This window comes from Lobosporangium transversale (assembly GCF_002105155.1).
Source record: "Lobosporangium transversale strain NRRL 3116 chromosome Unknown BCR41scaffold_5, whole genome shotgun sequence".
Lineage (NCBI taxonomy): Eukaryota > Fungi > Mortierellomycota > Mortierellomycetes > Mortierellales > Mortierellaceae > Lobosporangium > Lobosporangium transversale.
Genome location: NW_019028983.1, coordinates 824,286 through 849,033, shown reverse-complemented (window position 1 = coordinate 849,033; position 24,748 = coordinate 824,286). Strand labels below are relative to the sequence as shown.

The 24,748-nt window shown below is 41.8% G+C and overlaps 9 protein-coding genes across 9 annotated transcripts; 6 read left to right on the top strand and 3 right to left on the bottom strand.

The window, feature by feature from the left end:
- Positions 1–675: 675 nt before the first annotated feature.
- BCR41DRAFT_393116 (Sec63 Brl domain-domain-containing protein) lies at positions 676–6,011 on the top strand (the record flags this gene model as incomplete). Its single annotated transcript, XM_022028527.1, has 8 exons — positions 676–2,532; positions 3,100–3,229; positions 3,551–3,639; positions 3,776–3,841; positions 3,956–4,086; positions 4,230–4,744; positions 4,892–5,245; positions 5,344–6,011. 8 exons carry the CDS (start codon positions 676–678, stop codon positions 6,009–6,011), a joined length of 3,810 nt encoding a protein of 1,269 aa, XP_021884845.1.
- A 152-nt stretch (positions 6,012–6,163) lies between these two features.
- Positions 6,164–9,413, bottom strand: BCR41DRAFT_384121 (hypothetical protein). The gene is made up of 3 exons (XM_022027532.1): positions 8,460–9,413; positions 7,646–8,353; positions 6,164–7,541 (listed from the first exon to the last, which is right to left on the bottom strand). The coding sequence occupies exons 1-3, from the start codon at positions 9,378–9,380 to the stop codon at positions 6,204–6,206; spliced, it is 2,967 nt and encodes a 988-aa protein (XP_021884844.1). The 5' UTR covers positions 9,381–9,413; the 3' UTR covers positions 6,164–6,203.
- A 2,122-nt stretch (positions 9,414–11,535) lies between these two features.
- BCR41DRAFT_182942 (eukaryotic translation initiation factor 3 subunit J) lies at positions 11,536–12,584 on the top strand. Its single transcript, XM_022019770.1, has 4 exons — positions 11,536–11,660; positions 11,805–11,931; positions 12,018–12,118; positions 12,232–12,584. Exons 1-4 carry the CDS (start codon positions 11,646–11,648, stop codon positions 12,484–12,486), a joined length of 498 nt encoding a protein of 165 aa, XP_021884843.1. The 5' UTR covers positions 11,536–11,645; the 3' UTR covers positions 12,487–12,584.
- Positions 12,585–13,223: 639 nt separating this feature from the next.
- Positions 13,224–13,847, top strand: BCR41DRAFT_300459 (hypothetical protein; the record flags this gene model as incomplete). The annotated part of the gene is made up of 3 exons (XM_022020572.1): positions 13,224–13,401; positions 13,536–13,654; positions 13,749–13,847. Coding segments are annotated over 3 exons (396 nt in total), but the record flags the coding sequence as incomplete, so codon positions are not given.
- BCR41DRAFT_332500 (Endonuclease/exonuclease/phosphatase) lies at positions 13,753–15,888 on the bottom strand. The gene is made up of 4 exons (XM_022021854.1): positions 15,804–15,888; positions 15,286–15,652; positions 15,081–15,203; positions 13,753–14,957 (listed from the first exon to the last, which is right to left on the bottom strand). The coding sequence occupies exons 1-4, from the start codon at positions 15,845–15,847 to the stop codon at positions 14,076–14,078; spliced, it is 1,416 nt and encodes a 471-aa protein (XP_021884841.1). The 5' UTR covers positions 15,848–15,888; the 3' UTR covers positions 13,753–14,075.
- A 326-nt stretch (positions 15,889–16,214) lies between these two features.
- On the top strand, positions 16,215–16,957 carry BCR41DRAFT_368063 (hypothetical protein; the record flags this gene model as incomplete). The annotated part of the gene is made up of 3 exons (XM_022026356.1): positions 16,215–16,469; positions 16,553–16,693; positions 16,793–16,957. The coding sequence occupies 3 exons, from the start codon at positions 16,215–16,217 to the stop codon at positions 16,955–16,957; spliced, it is 561 nt and encodes a 186-aa protein (XP_021884840.1).
- A 725-nt stretch (positions 16,958–17,682) lies between these two features.
- BCR41DRAFT_376799 (Sodium/calcium exchanger protein-domain-containing protein) lies at positions 17,683–19,209 on the bottom strand (the record flags this gene model as incomplete). The annotated part of the gene is made up of 4 exons (XM_022027070.1): positions 17,683–18,447; positions 18,619–18,708; positions 18,813–18,856; positions 18,945–19,209. 4 exons carry the CDS (start codon positions 19,207–19,209, stop codon positions 17,683–17,685), a joined length of 1,164 nt encoding a protein of 387 aa, XP_021884839.1.
- A 229-nt stretch (positions 19,210–19,438) lies between these two features.
- On the top strand, positions 19,439–22,371 carry BCR41DRAFT_347406 (hypothetical protein). The gene is made up of 4 exons (XM_022023091.1): positions 19,439–19,583; positions 19,697–20,253; positions 20,335–20,923; positions 21,037–22,371. Exons 1-4 carry the CDS (start codon positions 19,463–19,465, stop codon positions 22,323–22,325), a joined length of 2,556 nt encoding a protein of 851 aa, XP_021884838.1. The 5' UTR covers positions 19,439–19,462; the 3' UTR covers positions 22,326–22,371.
- Positions 22,372–22,666: 295 nt separating this feature from the next.
- BCR41DRAFT_347404 (hypothetical protein) lies at positions 22,667–23,569 on the top strand. The gene has a single exon (XM_022023090.1). It carries the CDS (start codon positions 22,691–22,693, stop codon positions 23,486–23,488), a length of 798 nt encoding a protein of 265 aa, XP_021884837.1. The 5' UTR covers positions 22,667–22,690; the 3' UTR covers positions 23,489–23,569.
- The last annotated feature ends 1,179 nt before the right edge of the window (positions 23,570–24,748 follow it).

Sequence of the window (24,748 nt, the reverse complement as noted above, 5' to 3'; positions counted from 1 at the left end):
TGACAACGGCTTAAAAAATCTGACCAACTGATTAGAGTTTAAAAATAACAATAGAGTCCAATCATGACAAGAGAATTACCACCCCTGAAATACATTCTTGCTATTCCTGGTGTGGTTGACATGACATTATTCATTAAAAACCCCACCTATTGAATAGCAATATTTATATTACATGTGGCTAGCTCTAGTAAAAAAATGATCAAAGCTTTAAGCTTTTGATGAAGATTTGGGCCTTCAATCACTGTCAGTGTTAGACAAAAGAGTAGGATGGTTAAAAAACAAGTGATGACGAAAATGACGGGCTTAATCGCTAATCGATGTTAAATGTTGCTTTGAAAATTCTTTGGATGCGATTGCCTTGTTCTCTTGACTTTTCCTTCAGGAGATTGTTGTCCCTGTCAAATCATTAATCTGGCACCGGCTCTTTTTTTTTTTTTTTTTTTTTTTTTTTTTTTTTGCAACACTGCTTCCTTTTCATTCAGCTCTCCATTATAATTTCCCATCTTCGGGTCCACATTGCTCGTTCTCTCACACATCCCAATCGCAAATTATATTCTTACACATAATTACACACGCTCCATTTTTTTTACGAGTCTGGTTGGCAAGGCTCCCCTGTTAACGCCATACATTGTATTCCCAACTCTCATCCAGCCCTGTACAAGTGTACTGCTGCATATGACGTTCATGCTGGGTAATACCAGTAATAGCACAAAGACCGAGTTCCGGTCCAAGAGCAGGATCTTGTTTGTGTTCCTGATTATCATCACAGTTTTCTTTGTCTTGGGCGCACAAGTCGAGTGGGTTCCATACCTTAGTTATTCCTCATCCCCATCTGAAAAATCAGATGGTATTTTGTTGGAGGAAGAACCACTTCACAAAGGCTCCAATCATGTTTCTATCCCTCGTCCACAGTCACTAGACCCTTCTCCTTTGATACCAAGCCAATCTGTGCCGGCTCCCGTTCACTCGACGACGCCGATAGGAGGGCATGATGGCTCTGACACAGATGGCAAAAATTCACAAAGTACAGTGGCTGAAGACGACATCAACAACAGTAACGGTAATGGTAATGAACATGAATATGATCCCGCACCATCTCGACAACTCGATGGAAATAAGGAACGCAATCCCTTTCTCTCAATGATTCCTGATCGGCCACCCATGGAGGGTGAAAAATTTCTCGCCTACCTACCACATAGCGGTTTCCATAATCAGCTCATCACGCTGGAAAATGCTCTCCGACTTGCTGCATATCTCAATCGAACTCTTCTTTTACCACCTTTACATTTGAGCCATAAGCTTCAAGCTTTGTTGTGGAAAGAGCCACCTATATTGCTGCAACAGTGGGCTGAACGTAACAGGACAGATGTCGGGTATTGTCGTGAGATTGATACATCCGCCTGGCCTCGTAAAACCAAGAAGCAGCGTGAGGCGATGACTGAGATTGAGCGAAAAACAGAACGGGAGTGTCTATTTTATCATAGCTGGACTGTGACTCCATGGACGTATTTTTACAACATTCCCAAGCTCCTGGCCGGTGTTGTGGATGCTGTACCTGGTCAGACGGAACCCATTCGTGTTTTTAATAGGCCTGTAATGAGTCTAGACTGGTTGTATGAGCATCTAGAGATCAAGGACCCGGATACCGAGGTTTATTTTTACAATGACACCAGTCGCTATGCATATAGGATCGTGGATGATTCCGAGGTCGATTATGGAAATATGCCGGAAACAGAGGAGCAACGCCTGGAGAGAGAGAGGGAAGAGATGATCAAACAAGGCTTTAGCCCTCATATGATAGAATTTCTGGGGCGGTATGATCGTGAGTTACTCCTGACAGATATTCAGAAACGGCCTGAGAAGGTATTGCACTTTGGATCGCTTTTCGCGACTGACAGGGTTGACGCTCAATCAGAAAAAAATAAGGCTCTTCAAAATTATATTTATCATGGGATGGAGCTCTGGAACCAGGCAATCCTTGACGCAACAAACCTGGCAGAAGAGCAAATAAATTTTTGGAAGAACCAAACCGGAAGAGCTGCCCCAGGCTTCTTGGGTGTTCACTTTCGAACAGAGGATGGATTCTTTGAGAAGTTAGTGCCCAGAAATTTGCAGAGGATTATCGCCTGGTTAGGAGAGATGTCTAAGCGAGACCGTACAACATATATGGCGGGCAAGAGAGCAACGATGTCTAGAGCAAGTTCGCCTGTAGTAACGCGAAGACAGGAATATACCGTGCCTCCCTTTTTGGAACGTTGCGCGGAATCCCCTCCAGAGTCACCTATGATCTTTATGGCGACAGACGTACACCGACCACGGGAATCACCTATACTTCAAGATCTCTTGGACCAATATCCGTGCACAATGTTCTTATCCGACTTTACCGAATCTATTGCAATTCTGGACAGCATCCGAAATCCTGTAGACGGAGTGCACATGTTGCCCTACATGATAGCGTTAATGGATGCTAATTTGGCCGCCAAAGGTCGTGAATTCCAGGGCACAGAAAGGAGCACTTTTACAGCATATATCGTAAATCATCTATGGCCTGAATATCATCCAGATCATGTCAAAGGTCATGACGAAGCGCTGCCATAGACATACAGGCCTTGAAGTCTTGGCGACTGAGCAGACCACTCTATTTTTTAAAAGCATCAAATCAAAAATAATAGAATATACCCATTAGAAAAAGCATCGTCATATGCATAAAATAACAATAGCAATGAAGCAATGAAACGTGGAGCATTTGAGTAAATATTATTTTAAGGGGCGGTTTCTGACGTGTCAGTGCTTTGGAAGGCCAGCAAGCAATGCGATTGGCTGATTGAAGCATCCTCTGTTGGCCCCTGATAGGCCCTTTCTCATTATGGACAGAAAAAAAAGGCCACCAATTAGTGTAATCTCTCTTTCTCTCTCCATCCTTTTTTTTTTATTCTCCTGCTTCTTGCTTTGTTCCTTTTTTTTTTTTCATCCGTGTTTGCTCTGTCACATTCCACGAGCTATTGACACGGCAGAGGACCTCAAGGATTGATCGGATATTCGAACATTTATCTCTCCCTTTCTTTCTCTTTTCAAATAAGAATATCAAACTAATAACAGTTTGAAAGAGTCAACAGGATGGCCAAGTATACGTTTGACGAGAATGGGGATACTTTCAACTACTTTGTGTTGACAACCCTCGCTATCATTCTACTCCCAGCTACTTATCTAACTATCTTCAAGAAGACAGGTAAATTGCATGAAAAGGCGAAAGGGGGAGAGGCCATTTTTGAGGATTTTATTTGTCAATGAAAACCACAGAGTACTCCACTTTGAATTGGGCTATGACTCAAGAGAAACATACACGGAAAAGACATTTCGGGAGATCAACAACAGGAATGAGTCGTACCATTCCTCAGCAGATTGATTGATTGATTTCAGATTTTGACTTGGACATATTTGGAGATGCAACAGAATCTTTTTTTTTTTTCTTTTTTTTACATATAAGTGTGAGAAGGAAGATTTGTTCACCGAAATATTTAATTCCTCAATTTTACATCTTTATACTTAGTTGTTGCTGCAAGAAAGGTTCATTGCTCCTGCGATGCCTGTAAACGCAAGGCTTCGCGTGCTGTTGCACCCCGTAAATCCTCTGGTGTTGTCAAAAAGTAAGCCAGAACATTTATATATACATATATATTTCTCGATCTAGTCAACCGCCTTGTGCTAACCAGAAAGAAAAAGGATGATTGCAATTGCTCTTGGATGGGCTTTGTTTGCTTTCGTCGCATATCAGGCATACATTACACCCTCACCTGAAGTCATCAAGTGGAATCCTTTTGACATTCTTGGGATTCCAGACGTAGGTTTACAACTGTGCACCAGGCCAATTTTATAAAAAAAAAGTAACAAACGTCTGATGTGAGTCCTTAATTGCCTTAAAATCACCTTGATTTATCTACATTCTATCATCTAGAACGCAACCCCAAAGCAAATCAAATCAGCATACCGTGGCCTCAGTAAGATTTGGCATCCTGACAAAGTCAAGGCTGACAAACGTGATGAAGCCGATGCTAAGATGGCTGAGATTAATAAAGCTTACGAGACGTAAGTGGCGAAAGATAAAAGGAGATAGAGTTCCCTTTTAAAAGCATTCTCTAGTTTTGATCCTACTTCTTTCATGTGTTCTACAGTATCTATATCATACTTATACGAGGGTGTTTTCATTTTGTTCTTTACTGGATTAATAGTCTGACTGACGATGCAACTCGCGAGAATTGGGAAAAATACGGACATCCTGATGGTAGTAGAAGCTCAATGACCATGAGCATTGCACTCCCACCCTGGCTGGTAGAAGCTCACAACAATTTTTGGGTCTTGTCTGCTTATGGTATTGTCTGTGGACTGATGCTTCCTTACTTTATCGGAAAGTGGTGGTACCGTTCTGGAAACTTTACTAAGGATAAGATCCGCACTAAAACCATGGGAACATTTTTCAAGAAGATCAAGGAAACAAGTAGCCCCAAAGAGATCGTTGAGATTTTGGCTCTTGCCGATGAATTCAAGGAGGATATCGTGAGCCGACCAACAGATGAAGCTGCACTGGAGAAGCTCTGTCTTGAGGTGAACAAAGCGCTTGAGAGCAGGAATGGCGAGAAGTTTGAGTACACGAAGAAGACTATGAACCTTCCTGCCTTGAAGGCTTTAACGCTTTTGTATGCACATACTTTGAACATGGCTGTCGAAGACAAAGATCTTGCTCAAGGTATGCAAATCAAAGCATTTAAAAGAAAAACGATGATGATCATTTGGAGATTTGGACTTTCAGCTGAAAAAAAAAAAAAAAAAAAAAAAAAAATTCTTGCTCATATTAACATTCTCGTATTTTCATCCTCTCGAATTATCTCCTCAGATCAAGCTGATATTATCGTCAAGACTCTGCACTTAATTCATGGAATGATTCAGATTTCAACTGCTCGTCAATGGCTCTCAGTCTCCTTGTCCCTCATGGAGATGTCGCAAATCTTGGTTCAAGGACTTTACTTCCACGACTCTCCTCTTCAGCAGCTTCCTTTTATCAATGTCGATGCCGTCAAGGCGCTCAAAGGCAAAAGCCAGATCAAAACTGTTAGCCGATTTATGGACTTGGACCGCGAGGACCGTGTTGCTTTACTCAAAGGAAACATTACTGATGATCAAGTTGACCAGGTCGCTACCGTTGCTAAGCAATATCCTGAACTGAAGGTTCTTAAGGCGTTCTTCAAAGGTATCCTATCCCAATAATCCCTTGTCACTTTCCATATTTATTCGTCAAGTACTAACATTATATTCAATCTTTTTTTTTTTTTTTTTTTTTTTTTTTAGTTGCTGGTGACAACATCATTACCCCCGGATCTTTATGCACATTTGTCTTGAAGGTCCGCGCTGTTGTTCCTGGCGAGGATGAGGAAGAAGAACCTGTTAAGCCTGCAAAGGATAATGTCGATGCTCTGTTCGAAGGTGACGTGGATAGTGAGGAGGATGAGGATGGTAACATCAAGCCCAAAAATAAGGTTAAAGCCACTGCTCCTGCTGTCCATGCACCCTACTTCCCTGGCGAGAAGAAGCCTTTCTGGTGGGTGATTTTGGGTGATCATAAGAATAATCGCATCGTTGTTCCTCCTACCAAGGTCACGGATATTACCTCAACCCCTAGCAGTGTCCGCGTTCAATTTCAGGCGCCTCCTCATCCTGGCCAGTACTCATTCAACCTGTTCATCAAGTCAGACTCAATCCTAGGTTCAGATATCTTGCAGGACATGACCTTGACAGTATTAGATGCATCTCAATTGCCACCCGAGCCTGAGATTGATGATGATATTTCTGAACCTGATGAGGACTCGATTGCAGGTCAGATGGCGCTGTTGAAAGAGCAAGGACTCGCTGCTGCCGCCATTGGTGGAGGTACTAAGGGTCCTGCTCCAGGCGGTAAAGGCAAGGGCAAGGCCAAGGCGCCTGAGACAGACAGCGACAGCGACAGTGATAGTGATTAGAATTTAAATTTTTTATTTTATGAACGTAGTATACTATTCTTTCTTTCGTCATTGGAGTCCTGAGATTGTTAGATGCATTACATTACAGAATGGTGTATTGACAATAAGTTCCCCTCGATTACAATGTTGAACAGATTCCTTGATATTGTATGCCAAGGTCATTTATTTATTAAGATGAGTTTATATTGCTTTTCAAATTGTTTTTTGCTTCTGCTCTTGTGAAACAAAAGGCAATGCTGCATAATGCAGCGCCTGTTTCAACGAGTCAATCAGACACCGGTATCGGCTTCCAAGCTTGCCATCCTTACCCCAACATGTCCGGACTTGAACTAGAATCTTGGGATCTTCAATCTTGGGTACAAGTGACTGGAGATATCGCTGTAGCTGTTGCGAGGACTCAATTTGAGTCCGTGATACTTCTTTTTCTTGTACACGCTTCTTGCGTCGATCTTCAGCATTTCCTTCCCCTGTTGATGATCCCTCTTCATTTTCTTTCCGCTTTCTTCTTAATAGTTGTTCCTGCATAGATCCGGTCCCATTCTTACGCATTGCATCACGTAGTAACTTGAGGTCCGCTTCGTCATCGCTGTCCAACATGCCATAATCCTTATCCTTTTCCTCCTCACTATCCTCAATCTCAACAGTAGATTCCTCCAAAAGCAAATTCGCCAACAGGTTAGCAATTTTACAGGTATAGTATGCTTGGATCGCTTTCAAGGGATGGTGGCCAATATATGACTCGTTCAGTAATCTCTCCAGTTCGATCGATCGATGTAAAGCAAAAACCCAGTTCTTGTGACTCACTGCCTCATCAAACCCAATCTGTATCAATTGGCGCGAAAGTCGATGAAGATGGCTACGACAGATGCTTTGTGCTGAATCAATAGCTGGTACTGCCTTTTCGGAGTCACTTGTTGGTCTTCCTGTGATCACCTTGAATGCATCCTGAAAATTCTTCAGAGCTCGTGCAGATGGCTCTCGGACTGTCTTCAAACCTCCAATGACTGCAGTAGCAGGTTTCCTTTCCATGCTATTTGTATCTTCAGATGGTGTTTCTGAAGAAGATGCCTTCACTTTCGCCAATTCAAAGTTCCTTGAGTTTGATTTTGGTATTTGTCTTTCAACTCCTCCATTCATTTCACGCACAAATTCTGCTATTAATTTCTGTGCTTCCTTCTCATTCTCTTGAACAAGCTCCTGTGTAATTTCCGTGCAATGTCCACAGCTACTGCATTTGAGCTCCACCTTATTATAGATTGCAAGTTGAGAATCAATAGCTAGGATTGATTTCGGTCCGTTGATAGCTTTACATGAAAGGTTAGAGCAGACAAAGCCTTGTTTAGGGTCAAGCCTAGGTTCAAATAGTGGATCCGCAATGATTTGCCTCAATGGGCCATCTTCAGGCTGGGCCAGGGGATTGGCTGGATAATATTTACACAACGGACAATCACAGGTGAAACGATATTGTTCTTTCAGTTGTTTCTGTCGCTCTTGTGTAGTACCGATCTGGTCAATATAGCTAATTGTCAACTGTTAAATGCGAACAGATACAAAGTATTAACCAGTTTTCTGCTTTGTTATCACACTCAAAGCTTGAAGCTCAAATATTTACAACATTACAAAGCTATCCTTACTTCCTCTCCTGGCTGGATATCGCGAATGACTCGGCATTCGACTCGGGAACCTCGGAATGTGTAAACACAGTTGGGTATGCATGAGTGATTCATAAATGGTATGCACTGAACATACAATGCTAGACCGACAGCTGTAGTTGTTTCCATGTTGGTGATGGCGAACCCATATGAATTCAACTTTCGTAAAAGATCCAATGCACTATCACCACTAGCTGATTCGACGTTCACGCAGGGTTCTCTTACGCTTTTTAAAAATACATTTCGATCTTCTGTAGGTGTTACTACACATGACATAACAATGGCAAGAGTTTTTGCTAATGGACTTGATTCCTCTAATGTCCCCAGTGAAGAACTATTGGTTGCAGTTGCGGCTACAGGTGTTTTCTCCTGCTCATAGGTGCGAAGGTATTGCTCAATCCATGTAGATCCATATTCATCGAGCCACTCTTCCTCCTTTTGATCAAGCCCAGAAAAGTACACTTCATTGACCTGCTTTTGGGAATTATCAATCTTTCCATGTTCCACCTTATAAGCTTTCGATGCCTTGACGCGCTCGCGTCGGCGAATCAATCGACAGAGAGCTCTGGCGATAGTTGTATTAATAGTGCGTTTCGTCCAGATCTCCTTCATAACTGGGCTTGACATTGATCTTTGGATACCCTGACATTCCAATTGATGGTGTAGTTTCCAATCCTTGATCTGGCACGCCTGCATAATAGTGTAATAAAAAAAAAAAAAAAAAAAAAAATTAGATACGTAAAATACCATAGCGAGCTACAAGCAGAATATTTGGCAGCCCTTGCTAGTGATATACCTTGTTACAGTACCACACTACTTTGCATCCTGCGCACCGGACAAGCTTTTTTTGTCCGTTTACGCTGGCTGAAGAAGCCTCATCTTCGCCCAATTCATCCCTCACGTCCTTGAAGCAAGTAGAACACACTTGTGAGAGAGATTCATCATCCACAACCTGGCAGTATCCGAGCTCCTTGAAGACTAGTGTACCTGGTTTAAGAATTTCATTAGCAGCTGAGAAGATACCCCTGCCTTTGGCTTCCAATTCGGTTTCTCTAATTTCAAACAGACTTGATCCTGATCCTGATCCCGACTTTGACGACATAGCAGCTGGAGAAGTCACTGGGGGCACGGCTACGGCTTTTGACTTTGCATTCGATGAGGTCGAAGTAGAGGTCGAACTTGTGCTCAATGACCGCATCTCTTTTTCCTTCTGATCTTCAACTTTAGAAATGTCATCGGGATCCTCAATGGTAATTTGAGACATAGTAGGCTGTTGTTGGAAAGGACGTCTCTGTTTTTTAGTTTCCAAGACATTTGTGAAAGAATTCACGCTTCCGCCGTCACTACCCTTGCCCAAACCTTGATCTTGATCCTGATCCAAGAAACTGAGCCTTGCTAGGCCAGGATAAACTTCTGCGATATTTTGAGCCTTTTGAGATTGAATATATGGGGATGACGATGTCAAAGAATCTAAAGAGGCTTGCTCCTGCTGATTCAACTGCGCAGGACCATCTGTCTGATCTATATCCTGATCCCCGTCCCGATTCCCATCCTCGTCTTCCAAGTTGCTGTCTCGGCTTTTGATACGGTAGTTTCGTTTCGCTCTGTTGTTTGAGCGCACAGGTGTTTCTAGAGGTGCCGTCATAAGTTCGGCTGCCTGTTCTAGGGTAGTGGTAGTAGCTGTAGCGGCGGCAATGCTCTGCGGAGTCACGTCCATGTTTACTTTTCTAATACGTGCGTGTGTTTTTTTTTGAATGCCAAAAAAAAAAAAAAAAAAAAAAAAAAAAAGAATCTCACAGAACATGAAAGATCTCTTTTAAGCTTCTGTGCCTCTTTTAGAACCGAGGCACGTGCAGGAAGTAGTCTTTCGTTATTTCTACACAGCACAAACCACTTTGTCAGTCTTAGTGTGAGATACCTAAAAAAAAATCAGTTTTAGTGCACCCTGATTAGCAAAAATTAACCGATTTAACCAGTGAGAACCGATTAAACTGGTTGTTAACTGGTTAAGACCAGTTAAAACCAGTGCTCCGTGAGAATTCCAGTAGATCCTCAAAATCGCTGGTCTGAGTAAACTTTCTTTTTTCTTAGATCAAATCTGACAAAGGGGTCTTTATTTACATAAAAGAACATGATGGTTATATTTTTTTTTATAAAACTATAAGTCACGGATTTATGGCGCATACCGCCATCAGTCACCAGCTAAAAATGCTTCCAGGCCCATATTCATCCTAAAAAATACTTAAGGTTGATCTGACAGGTGTATAGGGGCAGGAATGAATGCAAGAAGACCTTGGATGATACGAATACTGGCAGTGAGTATGATAGATTCAACTGCATAATGCTGTTTAAACAGTTAAAAGTAGGATTCACCTTTATATCCACTGTTAGCGTATAATGTAAAAGAATAATTTCGAGACTCGGTAAAGGACTCAGTCATCAGAGTAAGCAAAGGGATACATCCACATCCTTTCGTAGCCGCAATCTCAGATCAATAGGTAGTAGCAGCTTTCGACCGATTATTGACTATTAGCATTACATACTCTATCATTCAAAAGCTGATCTTTATCGTCGTCATTAGCGGAGAAGTAATAATAGGCACCTATATAGGTGCAGCAGCCTTTCTTCTAGGAATGGTAATGTTAGATTGATGAGTGCGTTCTGGCTGGATGACAATCAAGAGATACACACTGGGCATCTCTGGCATATCGGATGGGTTTTGGTGGCTGTGGCTATTGGGATGAGAGTAAGGAGAAAGCAAAGTTTGATAAAAGACGTTCCATGGACAAAAAACATGTCATGAAATGTAAGGGTGGAGATAGGGTGAAGTTAAAAGGAGTCAAGATAATAAGAGAACTTGTGCAGGGACAGGCTACATGGTTTGATCGAAGAGCAGGAGCGGAAAGAAGAGTTCACTTTAAAATAAACGCCAGGTAGTGCAATTATTGGAAAAGGGTATTTCTTGTACTGTAAGTGTGTACTCTCCTATCTTTTACATCAAGACGATCCATCGTTTTGCCACCGTATGGCTGCACGTTGTTGTGCAATGAGCCTATTCTTCCTTTCAGCACGTGTGAGAAAGCGTTCCTTTTCCTTTGCAGGCGTTTCGGTCTATGTACCCTTAAGTTTATATCTATGTGGCTGTCAACTATGAAAATCAACAAAGAAAAAAACCATTACATGCAAACCTTAAAGGTCATTCATCTTTAATTACTTTCAATTAATCAAATTCAAACTTAGCGATCATGTCTGACTGGGGTGCGTATTCTTCCTTTGGCGAAAATAATAATGCTTTATATACGTATATATAAAAGAAAGGAAAAAAAAAAGAAAGAAACAATTATGGTCATATCGACAAAATAACCTGCATTTTTATTCATATTGACGATATGGATAGGGATTGTGTAGATATTTAGATCTGCATATTTGCTCGAGATCAATACACTAATTTGAGTAATCCATTATACGATTATAGAAAAGGACGATGTTATTGAAGCACCGGTTCTTCCCGCAAAGAAGCAGTGGGATGACGAGGATGTCGAGGAGGACGACGTCAAGGTTCGTTGACATGGGCATCTGACAGTCCTTCATTTCTTCTAAAAAAGAAAAAAATTGATAGACGCGACTTCCGGGAATGCCCAATATCATTCTCGACATTGAAAATCTATTGCTTTAACAATTAAAACATTACAGATATTCAAATCACTGCAGGATCACAAGTTCATGGTCATGGAAAACAGAGGACTGCATTTCTTATATTAGGGAATTCCATTGATGGAAGGACCATACAATCAAATGCATCATACCGATGATTGTATATCAAGAGCTAATATATAACGCGTGGCTCATATATACACATTTTTTATTATCTCTCAACAGGAAGACTGGGATGCCAGCAGTGAGTCTGAATCTGAACCTGAGGTCAAGGCCCCTGTTGCAAAGCCCCCTAAACTAACCTTGGCTGAGAAGATTGCTCAGCGCAATGCCGAAGCCGAACGTAAGAAGCAGGCTGCATTGGAAAAGAGGGCTGTAAGTTTTCATTTAGGGAAAAAAAAAAAAAAAAAAAAAAAAGCGTATAGGGTCATAACCCCTGTTTCCTAACATCTTTAATATAATATTTGTGCTGAACAACTACTTATAGCTTGTACCCGAGAATGAAACCGAAGAGGAGAAATTTGAGCGTCGCCAGCGTGAAAAGAATGCTATTATTGAGTCGGATATTGCAAATGCTGCTGATCTCTTTAGCGGTGTTAAAGTCACCGATGAAGGTAAAAAAAAAAAAAAAAAAAAAAAAAAAAAAGCAAGTCAACAATGGTTTAGACACTTAATATTGTTTTGTTATGTCCGGTTATAGTCGTCACTTCTGCTAGCAAGTTGGAAACTATGAAGCCCAAGACCAAGGAACAGTTTGCTGAGTTTACCACAGAGTTGGTCGCCCTTATCCAGAAGCATGAAGTAAGAAGATGGTCAAAGAAGAATGAAGCACAGCTTGCTAAAAGAATTACTTTACACCTTTTTTTTTTTTTCTCCTAACGTTTCCATTCTTCTTCTACTTTCATTTGTAACAGAAACAAGGACTCTATGTTTCGTTCTTGGAGGGTCTTTTCCGCGAACTTTCCCAGGGTGTCCGCGATGTGGATGTTCGCAAGTTTGCCAGCACTTTGACAACCTTAGCTAACGAGAAGCAAAAAGCAGCTAAGGAAGCTCAAAAGACCAAGAAGAAGGGTAGCAATAAGCCATCGTTGGCAACTGCCAAAGTCGATACTGTTATCGATACTAAGGATTATAGCAACGATTATGATGAGTTTGACGATTTCATGTAAAAAAAAAGGCGCTTAAGGATCGAATAAAGATGAGTGTGAGCATTTAAATTTACACAAATAAAATGTGTGATAAATCACAGAGCATACAAATCACGGGTGGAGTATGTTCCTGGGTCTCGCACAGGACAACTGTTCAGATAATTCGCTTTTGAACTCGCGGCCATCCACACATTGAGTTAATTATAATTCTTTGCAACAAAAAAAAAACATCGCTAATGCTTGTGGCCCAAGCATCTAACGCAGGAACACCCACAGCATCATTGCCCGCCATGGAAGAAAGCCAGGACCCTCAGATTCAAGACTTGGAAAGTCTTGCTCAACGTATTCGAGCAATTGAAAAACTGCTTGCCCCTCCACCAACTTCCAAAGCAATTATGACTGCCGCTGAAACTGAGAGTCCTATTGAAGAAGCTTCTAAAGACGATGTTGGCTCGTCATCACCACCTCATCAACAGGGTCACCATCAAGGTAGTAATAGGCACGGCCACCATCATCATCGCCAGCCCAACAACGTCAACCATACTCCAGGTTCGCTTTCAAGGCGGGTCCAGCAAACTGAGACAAAACTGTGGGCGGCTATAAAAGAACGTAAAACTATCGATGAATTCTTACAAAAGTGTATGTGCATCTCTCGCAATCTTCAGAATATGTCATAGTTCTATGCATAAAAGAAATAGATATGCTGAGTATAATCTCCTGAACTGGTCTGACTTTTTTTTCAATACTCTATATCAATAGATGAATCATCCAAACTAATTAATAATCCATATGATAGTCATCCGGATCGAGAATTGCTAACGCTGCAAGCAAAGACAGAATTAATTTTTGCTGCTCAAGAGGATCTTCAAAAGTTATCAGAGGAATCCAAAGAAATTCAGAATTTACAGCCTTGTGCTGAAATCGGAGGACTCAAAAGTAAGGGGTATTCATAAAAGTTGAAAAAGAAGAAATCCGTCTGATTAAAAAAGAAGAAAAGAACTTGTTGTAGCAGGGAAGCATCTGTTCTTTTTTCCATCATAGACACTGTCCTAATTGTTACTGTTATTTAGACATCGAATCTCATTACCCTGCTCTATCCAAGCTTGAAACTATCCATGTCAATCAGCTTCAAGAAACCAATAATGTCTCGGACAAAATTAACAAGCTCATCGATGATTACAACAGCCTTGTAAAATGCTCATCTTTGTCAAGAAGAAAAAAATTTTATTCTGGTCATCATCACACACTAATTTTTTTTTTTTTTTTTTTTTTTTTTTTGATAGATTAATACATTGTCGGAAGTGTTCTTATCTTGGGATGGACTTTTGGCTGCTGCAGAGCTGAAAGTATCTGAAGTAGAGAGGTCCAGAAATCAAGCTTAGACAACACCTAAGGTCTTTTTTGCAACACTATACTAAAAAAAAAAGTTGGCATCAACACATACCAGAATGAAGAAATAATAAATTCGGAACAGATACAAAATAAAATATATCACTGGGTATTATGATGATCACATATTAGACTAGTGGAGTGTGCTTCCTATTTCTTTCGTATCAAGTGAGTCGAATTGCGCCCTCTCCCAACGTCCTAAAGGGGAGAGCAGAGTTGCCTCATTTTTGCAAAAGACTTTGTCGGTGACTATGAGCATTATATCGAGTGTTGCTGCTACCCCTTGACATTCCATTGACGGAATTCGAGCCATGCTCAGTCAGAAGCTTGTAGTCCAAAACAGTCTGGACCTCCTGGATCGTGTTTGTAAAGGAAGAAGCAGTCTCTCCTCCGTACAGGAAACCATATAGGAAATGTACAATCCAGCCAGAAGAAAATGCACTGAGGATCAGCGCCATAATGAATGCGACCCAGCGAGGTTGAATCCAGAAAAAGGCGATAATCAAACCAAAGGTTACAATCAAAGCCAGTGGCACAATGACCGTCAACTCGAGTTTTGACCGAGCCTTGGCTTTGTTGCTATGCTGCTTCAAAATTAATAGAATCTCTTCCAGAGTGTCGATAGTTAAGGCATCCGACGGAAGGGTGGTTACATTATCCTGTGCATATACTGAAGCATCTGGCAAAACCCGATCCTGAAAATGATAGACAGCAGGCTTGATAGAGAATTTAGCATGAACGCCGAAATGGTCACTATAGTTTTTGACACCTGAGTTGGATGCTCCAATTCCAGAGACTTGTTCACGAACTGCAACTTCGACGGAGTTACATATCATCTCTGGGGTCTCTTTGTAAAAGATATAGTCGAGCCGTTCACCAATGGGGTCGTTGGTTAAGTAGTTGAGCCAAGTGTGCTTTGACCATGTATTAAGAGGAGTATCACAGGTTACGCCCATGATAGAAACGCCTTCTTCAGGTGTGAGGCCTTTAGGAATTGGGTTGCGAGGTTCAGGGTGGATTTTGTTCCATGAATCCGTCAAGCCTCCTCTCTTGGTCAGGAGTTGTACAACCAGACTGTTAGGTGCACTATTGTAGTCACCTAACTATAATTAAAATAGGGGTGATGAATAAAATTAACGTGCAATAACCAGGTGACATGGGTAATGTTTACTCAAGAGGGAATTGTGTTAAAAAATACCACTGGTAAAAAGAAAATAATCGCTTACCGAAATAACATGGCGACCCTGAGTCGTAGCAGCTTTGACAACAGACCCCATCTCCCAGGCTTCACCAACACGGCAACCTAGATAAGAATCCGGGGTGCCTACTTTATCATATCCCGCATGAAGCTATTATGGATAGTAAATTATGGATGAACAACGGCACAAAGCACAGAACCAAACAAAAATATAAAAAAAAAAGCCCACTTACATGAGTATTGAAGACCTCAATTTCACCACATGTTGGATGCATGACAATGGCACTAACAAAACATTTGCCAACAAACCAATCTCCATGATAAAACTTGAATGGGTCGCCGTTCAATGCGAATCTACGCATCGTTGTATTCACAATTGGAAATCTTGATAGAATCACCAGCCCAGAACCCAGGACCCCTGAGTACCAATGTTTCGTGTAAGGAAAAGTGTCTCGGACAAGGTCCTTGATACGTAAGTAATCATCATATACCCAGACCTCTTGTAAGCCAACAATGTCATAGCTGCGTGCGGGATCTGCGAGATAGCGGCCAATGGCTGTCAAGCGATCCTGTCGATCTTTGGCGATAAATTTAAGGCCCCTGTCAAATTGAGGTGATAAAGATAGCAAAAATATTAAAAAATGTAAAAGAATAGCCTAAAGCATGCTTCAGCTTTTTTTTTTTTTTTTTTTTTTTTTTTTGAAATGATTGCATCAAGATTTTCAAAGTCGCTTGCGGGATATTACGCTACCAGCAGTTAAGTGTTAGTACTGAGAGTTGGGTTTCAGTTGCCATAGTCTTGGTCGTAAAAAGTGAATAAAAAGTGGAAGAGTCAATTGAATACAGAGATGAGGCTCTTGGAGAGAAAAAATAATAAGGAAACTCAATGGAGTCAACACGTGCACGTTTCCTTGCTTCTGCCTCCTAAAAGAGAGATCAGGTCATGTAAGCTTCTTACTTTAACCATCGCACGGCAGGTTCTTCATCTTCCTGCCCTGTCTTACACATTCATTCCCGTGGTAAGTGGTGCTCGAATGTAGATTTAACTGGTGATTGTACAAGAGGACAAAAACTATTTTGCAATACATTATATGATCTGATCACTACTAACATACTCTACGACTTTGCACACATCACAAACAACACAAAAGTGAAAGCATAAATGGATCATACACTCGTCCTTGCATCCGTGGTCCTTTTAGGACTGATCGCTGGCGTCTTCTTTATTGCTAAAAAACTGGGTTCTTTGAGAGATCCCCTGCAAGTCTGGGATGCCCTCAACAATGTTGGACTCTTGCCCATCCGTATGAGAGGCTGGATCTTTTCAACTGTCGCTGGTTTCGCCAACCCATATTCCAGGTCCATTAACTTCCGCATTACGGAATTGAGAAAGGGCAAAGCCTGTGGTGTTATGAAGGTATGCTTTATACGAGTTTTTTAAAATAGGTTTTATTATTGTTGAATGTGGATTTTAATTCTCCATTTTATTTTCAACCAAAGGAAACCAAAAATATTTCAAACCCATTCAGATGTGTTCATGCAGCTGCATTAGTTACCTTTGGAGAAACAGTTGGCGGCCTCGCAGTATTTACCCTCTTGGGCAAGAAGGATAGGGCCATTCTTACCAATATTCATGCCGAAGTGAGTTTTAAAATATATATACATATATTTATATTAATGACCGATTTAATCACATCTAACGAGATATCCGCGCTTCATATTTTTGAAACATATTCGTAGTACATTAAAGTCTCGCGTGGACTTCTTACTGCAAGCTCCGTTGTATCACCGATTAATGATAGGGATATCACAAAGTTGGTCAACGAGGTCTTAATTAAGAATGCCGCTTTCGAGACCGTTGTAAAACTCACCCTAACATGGAAAGTTGATCTCAAAGTCAAGTAATAAATTAACATTGCATGTTCAAAATTATTCCTCCATCTGTCCCAAGATGTGTAAAAAAAAATGCATGCCACATACACCGACGTGTCATCAGCCAGCACTGATTCTGAAAGTTGAGATATATACTTATTTCTCATTCATTGGTATATTTTATGTTTTACTGTGAAGGGAACTGCGGATGGGGATTTGCGTAGTATGAAGACTAAAGCTCCTTGATATCATAGTGTATGTTGATCCATTGCTCTTCTCCTCAAACTCCTCGCCAATGGCCTTCGAGTCATTCTTTGTGACTCTTGTACATGGTAGAGTAAGTGGATTGGTTGTCCTGAGAGTACGGTGCTATTGGGTTCTTCAATATGCTCGGATATTTCAAAGGGACAATGATAGGATCCATCAAATGGAATGCGTAAAATTGTGGAATAGAGAATCACTAGAAATTAAGGTAATTATATATGGCAAAATGCTCGACCTGTGCCTAAAGAACCCCATTCTACATAAAATTGAAGCGCGAACAATTAATTAAGACTTGAGATTATTGCAGTTTGATACAGAAGTAGATGAAGGGATACTTTAAAGCGAAGTAACTAAAGGACGAAAGGAGAAGCCTACAAAAGGATCCACTGAATCCTCTGGAATTCATCGCTTCGAGTTGAACTGAGCATAAAATATTCAGCCTGTTACGACTTTTAAGAGCTTCACACGTCGAATCCGACATTCATGTGCATGTACTAATGATGTGGCGTTGCAGGATAAACATAGAAGGCAATTGCAATAACTATATATGTGCTAAGCAACATGACGCCTTCTAACCAGTTTGACTCGCCGTCCTGTATGAGATAGTTGACGATCAAGACTGAGACAAACAGAACGCAAGTCTCAAACGTGTTGAAAAAAAGGGTCATGGGTTGACCGATGATCCAGCCAATGATGACAATGAGTGGTGTGACAAACAATGCAATCTGCATTGATGATCCAATAGCAACACCAATAGCCAAGTCCATCTTATTCTTCACGGCCACTGTGACGGCCGTGACATGCTCTGCTGCGTTGCCAACAATAGGTAGCAGAATCAGACCGATAAATGTAGGACTTGTACCCCATGACTCAGAAAGTCCTTCGATGGATCCTACCAAGTACTCTGCACAAAGCGCAACTACAAAAGTAACCACTAAGAGTAAGGCGATTCCTGCCCAGAGTGGAAGTACAGCTTCCTCTTCTTCCTCATTTTCATTTACATAGAGGTGAGTATGAGTCTTGAGTTGGAAAACCAGGTATAAGACATAGACAGCCAGGAGCACGATTGAGGTTCCTTCTGATAAGATTTGGATACTATGTGTCTGATCAGCTTCGTCGGTAGCGGCCACGAATGCAGCCGGGACTAACAAAGACATACAAGCGAGCGAAAGTAGTGAGGCCGACATCTGGGCAGCGGTTTGATTGAATTTTTGCGATTGATAATAATAACCTCCAAAAACAAAGCAGAACCCAAGCACCTGTTTAAGCAGGGAAGCGTGGTATGAAAGTAGATTTATAAAAAAAAAAAAAAAAAAAAAAAAAACTAAATATTTTGTGTACCCCAATGTGTCCGAGTGGAGATCTTCTGATCATTTTCCTCTTATCAAAAGCAAGTTAGAGAGTATAGATCCAAGGATAGATGCTTGGACAACATCAATCTTGCCTTCCTTTAAAGCAATAACTGACAAAATCAGCTCAATGGCATTTCCAAAAGAGGCATTTAGTAGTGCTCCGAGATTCTGATACGTTTGAGATCAGATTAAAGGAAATAGAAGAAAAGAAGAAAGGATAAGTAACAGAGAATCAGGCAAAAAGAAGGCGTATTTGAGACTGTATGGATTACCTCTCCCAGTCTCATTGAAATTTCCTCCGTTGCGTATCCAAGTACTGAGATGAACGGTAAACACATAGTTTTAGTGATAATGGGGACTAACGCTGTCAAACGAAGAGATTGATACTGCAAAAGCATACATACGTTTAGCCAAAGGGATGATAGCAATGAAGTTTAGGAGAAAAACTGTTTCTGGTGCCCAGTTCAACTTGACTGCCATGATCCCCAGAAATATGAATATCAACAACACATTGATCCTAGTAGCGAATAAGATAGTCTTGACACATTCAAACAAAGACATCTTAGGGTGATCGTATTCTCCAGAATCCGAGCCAAGGATAATACCGTTTCTTGGAAGCACTCCACGTAAAGATCGCGCCGACCGGATAGTAACCTGCCTTCCAAGCATATTGTTTAGAGGCCCCGCACTTTGAAATGAGCCAGAGTGGCGCAAAATATCCGTCATATTCGTTTCAGATGGGAAGTTGTAAAAAGAGAAGTGAATGGGAGACAATAGAAAGAGATAAAAGCTGAAACAAGGAATAAAATGGAGAAAAGCGAAGTCTTTAATAAAAGGAAACATCAGGTGATCAAATTTATTCAACAAGACCTCATCAACTTCGTCTGATCGTGTGTACCAACGAGCTACTCGGCAAGCATCCATGGCTTCTTACAATACCCAGCAACTCACCTGGAATGCTGCCCACACCATCAATCGCGAAGGGCGCTATTGCTATTGTGGACATGATAGACGACTAGATGAACTGTCATTACAGTGTAAAGGTACTCGGATTTGTAATTCTTTTTTTTTTTTTTTTTTTTTTTTTTTGGACATCAGAAACGAAAGGTTTTAATGTATTACCAGGCTGATCAGGCCCTACTCTTGGGATCTATAGGCTGCCAGAACTGGTTCCATGCTTCATGTATAGAGGTGGATATTGGTCCAGCTGTACCATTTATCACCAACTACAAATTTCTATGCAAAGTCTGTGTCGTTAAACCTACTGGTAGGAATCAGCAGCATCAGGAGCCTGGAAGTATCTCTGAATTTTTTGAACGTGTTACTGCAGGATGGAAAGAGATATGCGCCACCACTATCGCCAACCTTGTCGTTCAGGAGTATCTCAAGGAGGCTAAGAATTCTCAGGTTTCAGGACCTAGCAAGACACCCAATGAAGAAAATATGTGGTCCGTCAATGCTGACTTTATGGACTGGAATGAGTATCGCTATTATTTCAATAAGAAAGACCACATTTTGCCATACGTTGATCGTCATTGGAAGGCTCTTTGTACCGACCGGAGCAGGACTCAGACTTGGTGGGCAACACTCGGAAGCTGTTTGTATATTTCTAAGGATGTATTTGCTGCAACAGATGAACAGGCACGTTCGGCATCATCGGATTTTTGTTTAGTCAAATCAAACCTTTGGGATATAAAGCCAGGACATATTACGGTACGAGTTTAACTGGCTTTTTATTCAGGAACAATTAATTTGAACGTTTATGCTTATTGTATATGTCCTCCGGTTATATAGAGCCATCAGTCACCAGGATCAAAGTTAGTATCAAAGACACCACGCGAAGGAAAAAGGAAGAGCAACGTAGTCACTGGGGTGCAAGAAGAACCAACCAACAAAAAGGGCTCGACTAATAGATCAGAAAAAAAGTCAAAGAGTTCAGCATCCAGTAATAACCGTCATCCAGCAACACCGCCAGTTATTCCACCAACTACATATATACCCCTTCCCAACACAGTAGTTCCCACGAAGAGCGGCGAAAACTTGGCGCCTTTCAGCACCTCTAACGAACATCCTTACAATCGTCACCGTTTTAAGTACGTCACCTGTGAGCCAGATCCGCTGCTGCAGTACATGCTTTACCGTCAGACAGCCAACCCAGTCTTGTCTGGAGTACGCCTTAGCAGGGAAGATATGAGCCCGTATATGCTGGTTGACGAGGAGTGTATGACTATTACAACAGAGAAGGGCTTTCGTATGGTTCGTGCTAACTGTGGTGTGCGTGAGGGGAAATGGTTTTACGAGGTCACCGTTGAAAGAGGTGGAGAACCACGGTTTGAAGGGCGTGATGGTGCACACGTTCGACTTGGTTGGGCAAGACGTGAAGGTATCATTATACATGAATATATATATATATATATATAATACGACTGCATGTTTCCCATCGCAGCGATATATCGTCGATTGAATCATCTAATTTCTCTCTTATATCCTACATAGCAACATTGCAAGCGCCAGTTGGCTTTGACGCATATAGCTATGGAATACGAGATACGACGGGTGAGAAAGTGCACATGTCGCGAGTGATGCCATTTGGGGAGGCGTTCAAAACGGGTGATGTGATAGGATTGTACATTTCATTGCCTCCTGATGGCAACGAGAAGTCCTTCTTCAAACATCGTCGACTTCGAAGACCATTTTACTTTAAAGGGCAGCTCTACTTTGAATCAGTAGATTATTCGCCAACTAAGAGATATATCGAGATGGCAGAGTACGAAGCAACACCTGTCAAAACCAGCCTGGACAAGCCAATCCCCCCACCTGTCATTCCAGGATCAAAAATCATTATCTATAAGAATGGCGTCTGTCAAGGCGTTATGGCGCAGGATTTATTTGCACTCTTGCCGATCGAACAGAACGCAAAGGAGAAAGAACAACTTCGATTTGATGATGGCACTCTAGGATACTATCCAGCTATTTCAGTGTACCGGAACGGGACTGCAACGGCTAATTTTGGGCCTAACTTTAGATTCCCCCCAAGCAAGGATCCCGAGGCTGAGGCTGAAGGTAGACCTGTTTTTGAGGAGGAATATATCTGGCAGCCAATGTCTTCCAGGTGGGAGGAGAAGTTGATCGAAGAATGTTTGATTGATCTTGTGGATGAAGTTGAGCTATGGGTCTCTGAGCAGGCTGTTCTCGAACGTGGTTTACAAGAAGCGGCTACGAAGACTGTAGATGACTCTTCAATGACGATAGATGGCCAAGCAACCCCTCAGAGATATGGACATAGGCGAGATGACTATGATGGTAGTGAGATGAGTGGTAATATCCTAAAAGATCATTCTCACCGTGTCTCGAGGAGAAGTCAAGGCAGTGTTGGTGAGGAGGAGGATGACGGTGACGCAGATGTGGACGTGGGTATAGACGTGGACGTGGACGTGGACGTGGACATGGACTCTGCGGCTGAACATGAGCTGATAGAGAGCGAGCATCAAGGTCATGGTGGTCTTGACGAAGACGGTAATGGTGACGATGATCGCGATCACCAAACTCAGCACAGGCACGACGATGAAGAATATTTACACAATGGCAATCGCTCACTTGATGCTCAGATGGAGAACACAGATGACGACAGACAATATTATTCTGATCATTATATGGATGATTCACATGGGCGCAAACTCAGCCATGACCATAATCAAATGGGAAATCTAAGTCATGATGATGTAGAGGAAGATGACGATGGCGATGATGATGCTAGTGAGGGCGCATATTATGATCGGCCATAGAAAATGAATATTCTATAAAATGCCAAGCTTTTTGTTAGCGCCGCAGAATCTCGTCATAATGAGAATTTTTGCTGGGCTAATTATTCATTTAGACCATCTGACGTGATTCTAAGAATTTTGGGGTTGAGCAGTAGTTCATGTGTCTAGTCGAGTTAATAGATAATTCCTGTTTACAAGCAATGATCATCATAACCCCCTCATAATGACGTATTTACGTGTTTATCCATTAGAGCACCGGAGCCACTTGAGCCACGCGTCCTTTTTATGTTGTAAAGTTTGCTATGCTGAAAAGGTATAAAAGGAGCGCTTACTCGCTTCTTCAGAAAGGCTATCAATCATATCCAACAAAAAACAAATATTTCAAAATGAATCACCACGAGACAACAGCCAACACCAAGCCTTCCACCATGGAGACCATCAAGGACAAAGCCAGTCATTTGGTTCACAAGATTACAGGAAAGACCCACGACGCCACTGATCATCACAACACTACTCACGCCCACACTGGCAGTGCTGTTCCTCATGGCAATACGGTTGATTACAGTGCCTACAACTCACAGGCTGGCGCCCCTGCCTCTACTCTTCCTGTGAATAGCCATCACGCCGATTACAAGGATCCTCACAGCCACGCTAATCCTCTTAGTAAAGACCACCACAACCACGCGGACCCTTTGCGTAATGACCACCATCACAATGTTCATGGCACTGCCGCTACCGCTGGCGCTGCTGCTGGTGCTATTGGGGGGTTGAATACCGCTAGTGTTCAGCACCCTGCCCCTGCCGGCCCTACTGGAACTACCAATGTTCCTACATTCAGCCAGAATATTCCCCCGACAGCGGCTGGTGTTGTTCCGACAGCTCATGCTGCTGAGCATGTCCACAACCCTGTTGTCGGTCAGCACGCGCAACACCCCCACAATGGCGCCCCCATTAACACCAACAACAGTACAGTACCTGTCAACGCAAACAACGTGCACCAAACTGCACCCGTTCACAACACTGACAAGACGGTCCCGGCAATGGGTGCTCCAGGCACCACAACTGCTGCTGGAACCCATGTTCCCTGTAATTATAACCCCAATAGTGCCACCACGACCGCAGCTGGTACTCAAATCCCCGGCCAATACAACACTTCGGGTGCTGTCGACAACCACCGCTTGTAACCTTATTATGATTTACTACTATATTTGTATATAATCACAAAATACATTAAATTTTAATGCGATACACTGCCTATCAAAAATGCCTTACTGTTTCACTTTGTTTTCTTTGGATATTTCCTCCACTCTCCTTTATCGAATCAGATCATTCTCGAAGTGGGACAATTGTGGTAATCATTGATTTAAATAACCAAACTTTGCTATTGAGAAGAGACAGCCTTTTTTCTGTTCACATTTAAACACTATGCCGGTGATTCTTTTTTTTTTTTCTTCGGTACACACTCAAAAAATTTTGCCATCGATGGTCTCCGGCGTGATGCACCTTCAGTGTCTTGCCAAATTGCTGTAATTAGGTACAATGTCAAGGTATAATCCTGTATGTCATAAAGTGATATTCACTATATCGCTATATTGATGGGTGTATGGGCTCATAACCTTCATCAAAATACTCTCTCAAAGGATCTGCAGACACCAGTTGAATTTTTTCGTGGAATTTCTTACCTACCATACAAGCAAAATGCCTCAGACACTATAGTCTCCAGACATCAGTTGAAGAGTGCGGTATGGATGGTTAAAGATGAGTCCATCTTCTGACATGACAGCGGAATCAAACACATGAGAATGGTCACTAAGGAGTGTGGAGTCGATGAATGTGGGGAAGGACCCTATATTGGCCGGGTATAGTCCTTGGTCTTAACCTAATCGAACACATGCGGTCCTATTTTAAGGCTTAACTGAAATAGTATCCCCTATTCCTTCTGGAATCTGCCAGAAGTATTGGAAGCGGATCTTTGTAGGACGATACAGGACTAGCTGAATACTACTGAATTGGTAAGAAACATTTTTTCGGAGCTATGCTACAATTTTACCAACCGTGGCAATGATCAGATGAGAGACGAGACTGTTTTAGTCTCACTCTTCATAGTATTACATTTTGATGCATGTTGTCCGTAGTCCCATTGTCAGCAACGAAAAGCACAAAGCGTGCTATGCTTCTGAAAACAAAATTATTCGCTCCGCATGATCACGCGCGTTTACTTTTATACAGTATGTAAGCAGGGTAGGACGGCATCCCCTCCAAAAAATACTACAGATGGGTATCAGCGCAGCTTTCATTAAAAACCTGTTTTATTATGCAGTTTTTATTAGGAACAAAGGAACGCATGTGGTCAAGGATGCAGAAATGACGAGAGAGCATGTTCAGCTGCAGGAAGTTATCGTCGATGCCATGGCCGAGAGGCCAAAGTGACAAACGATGCTGCT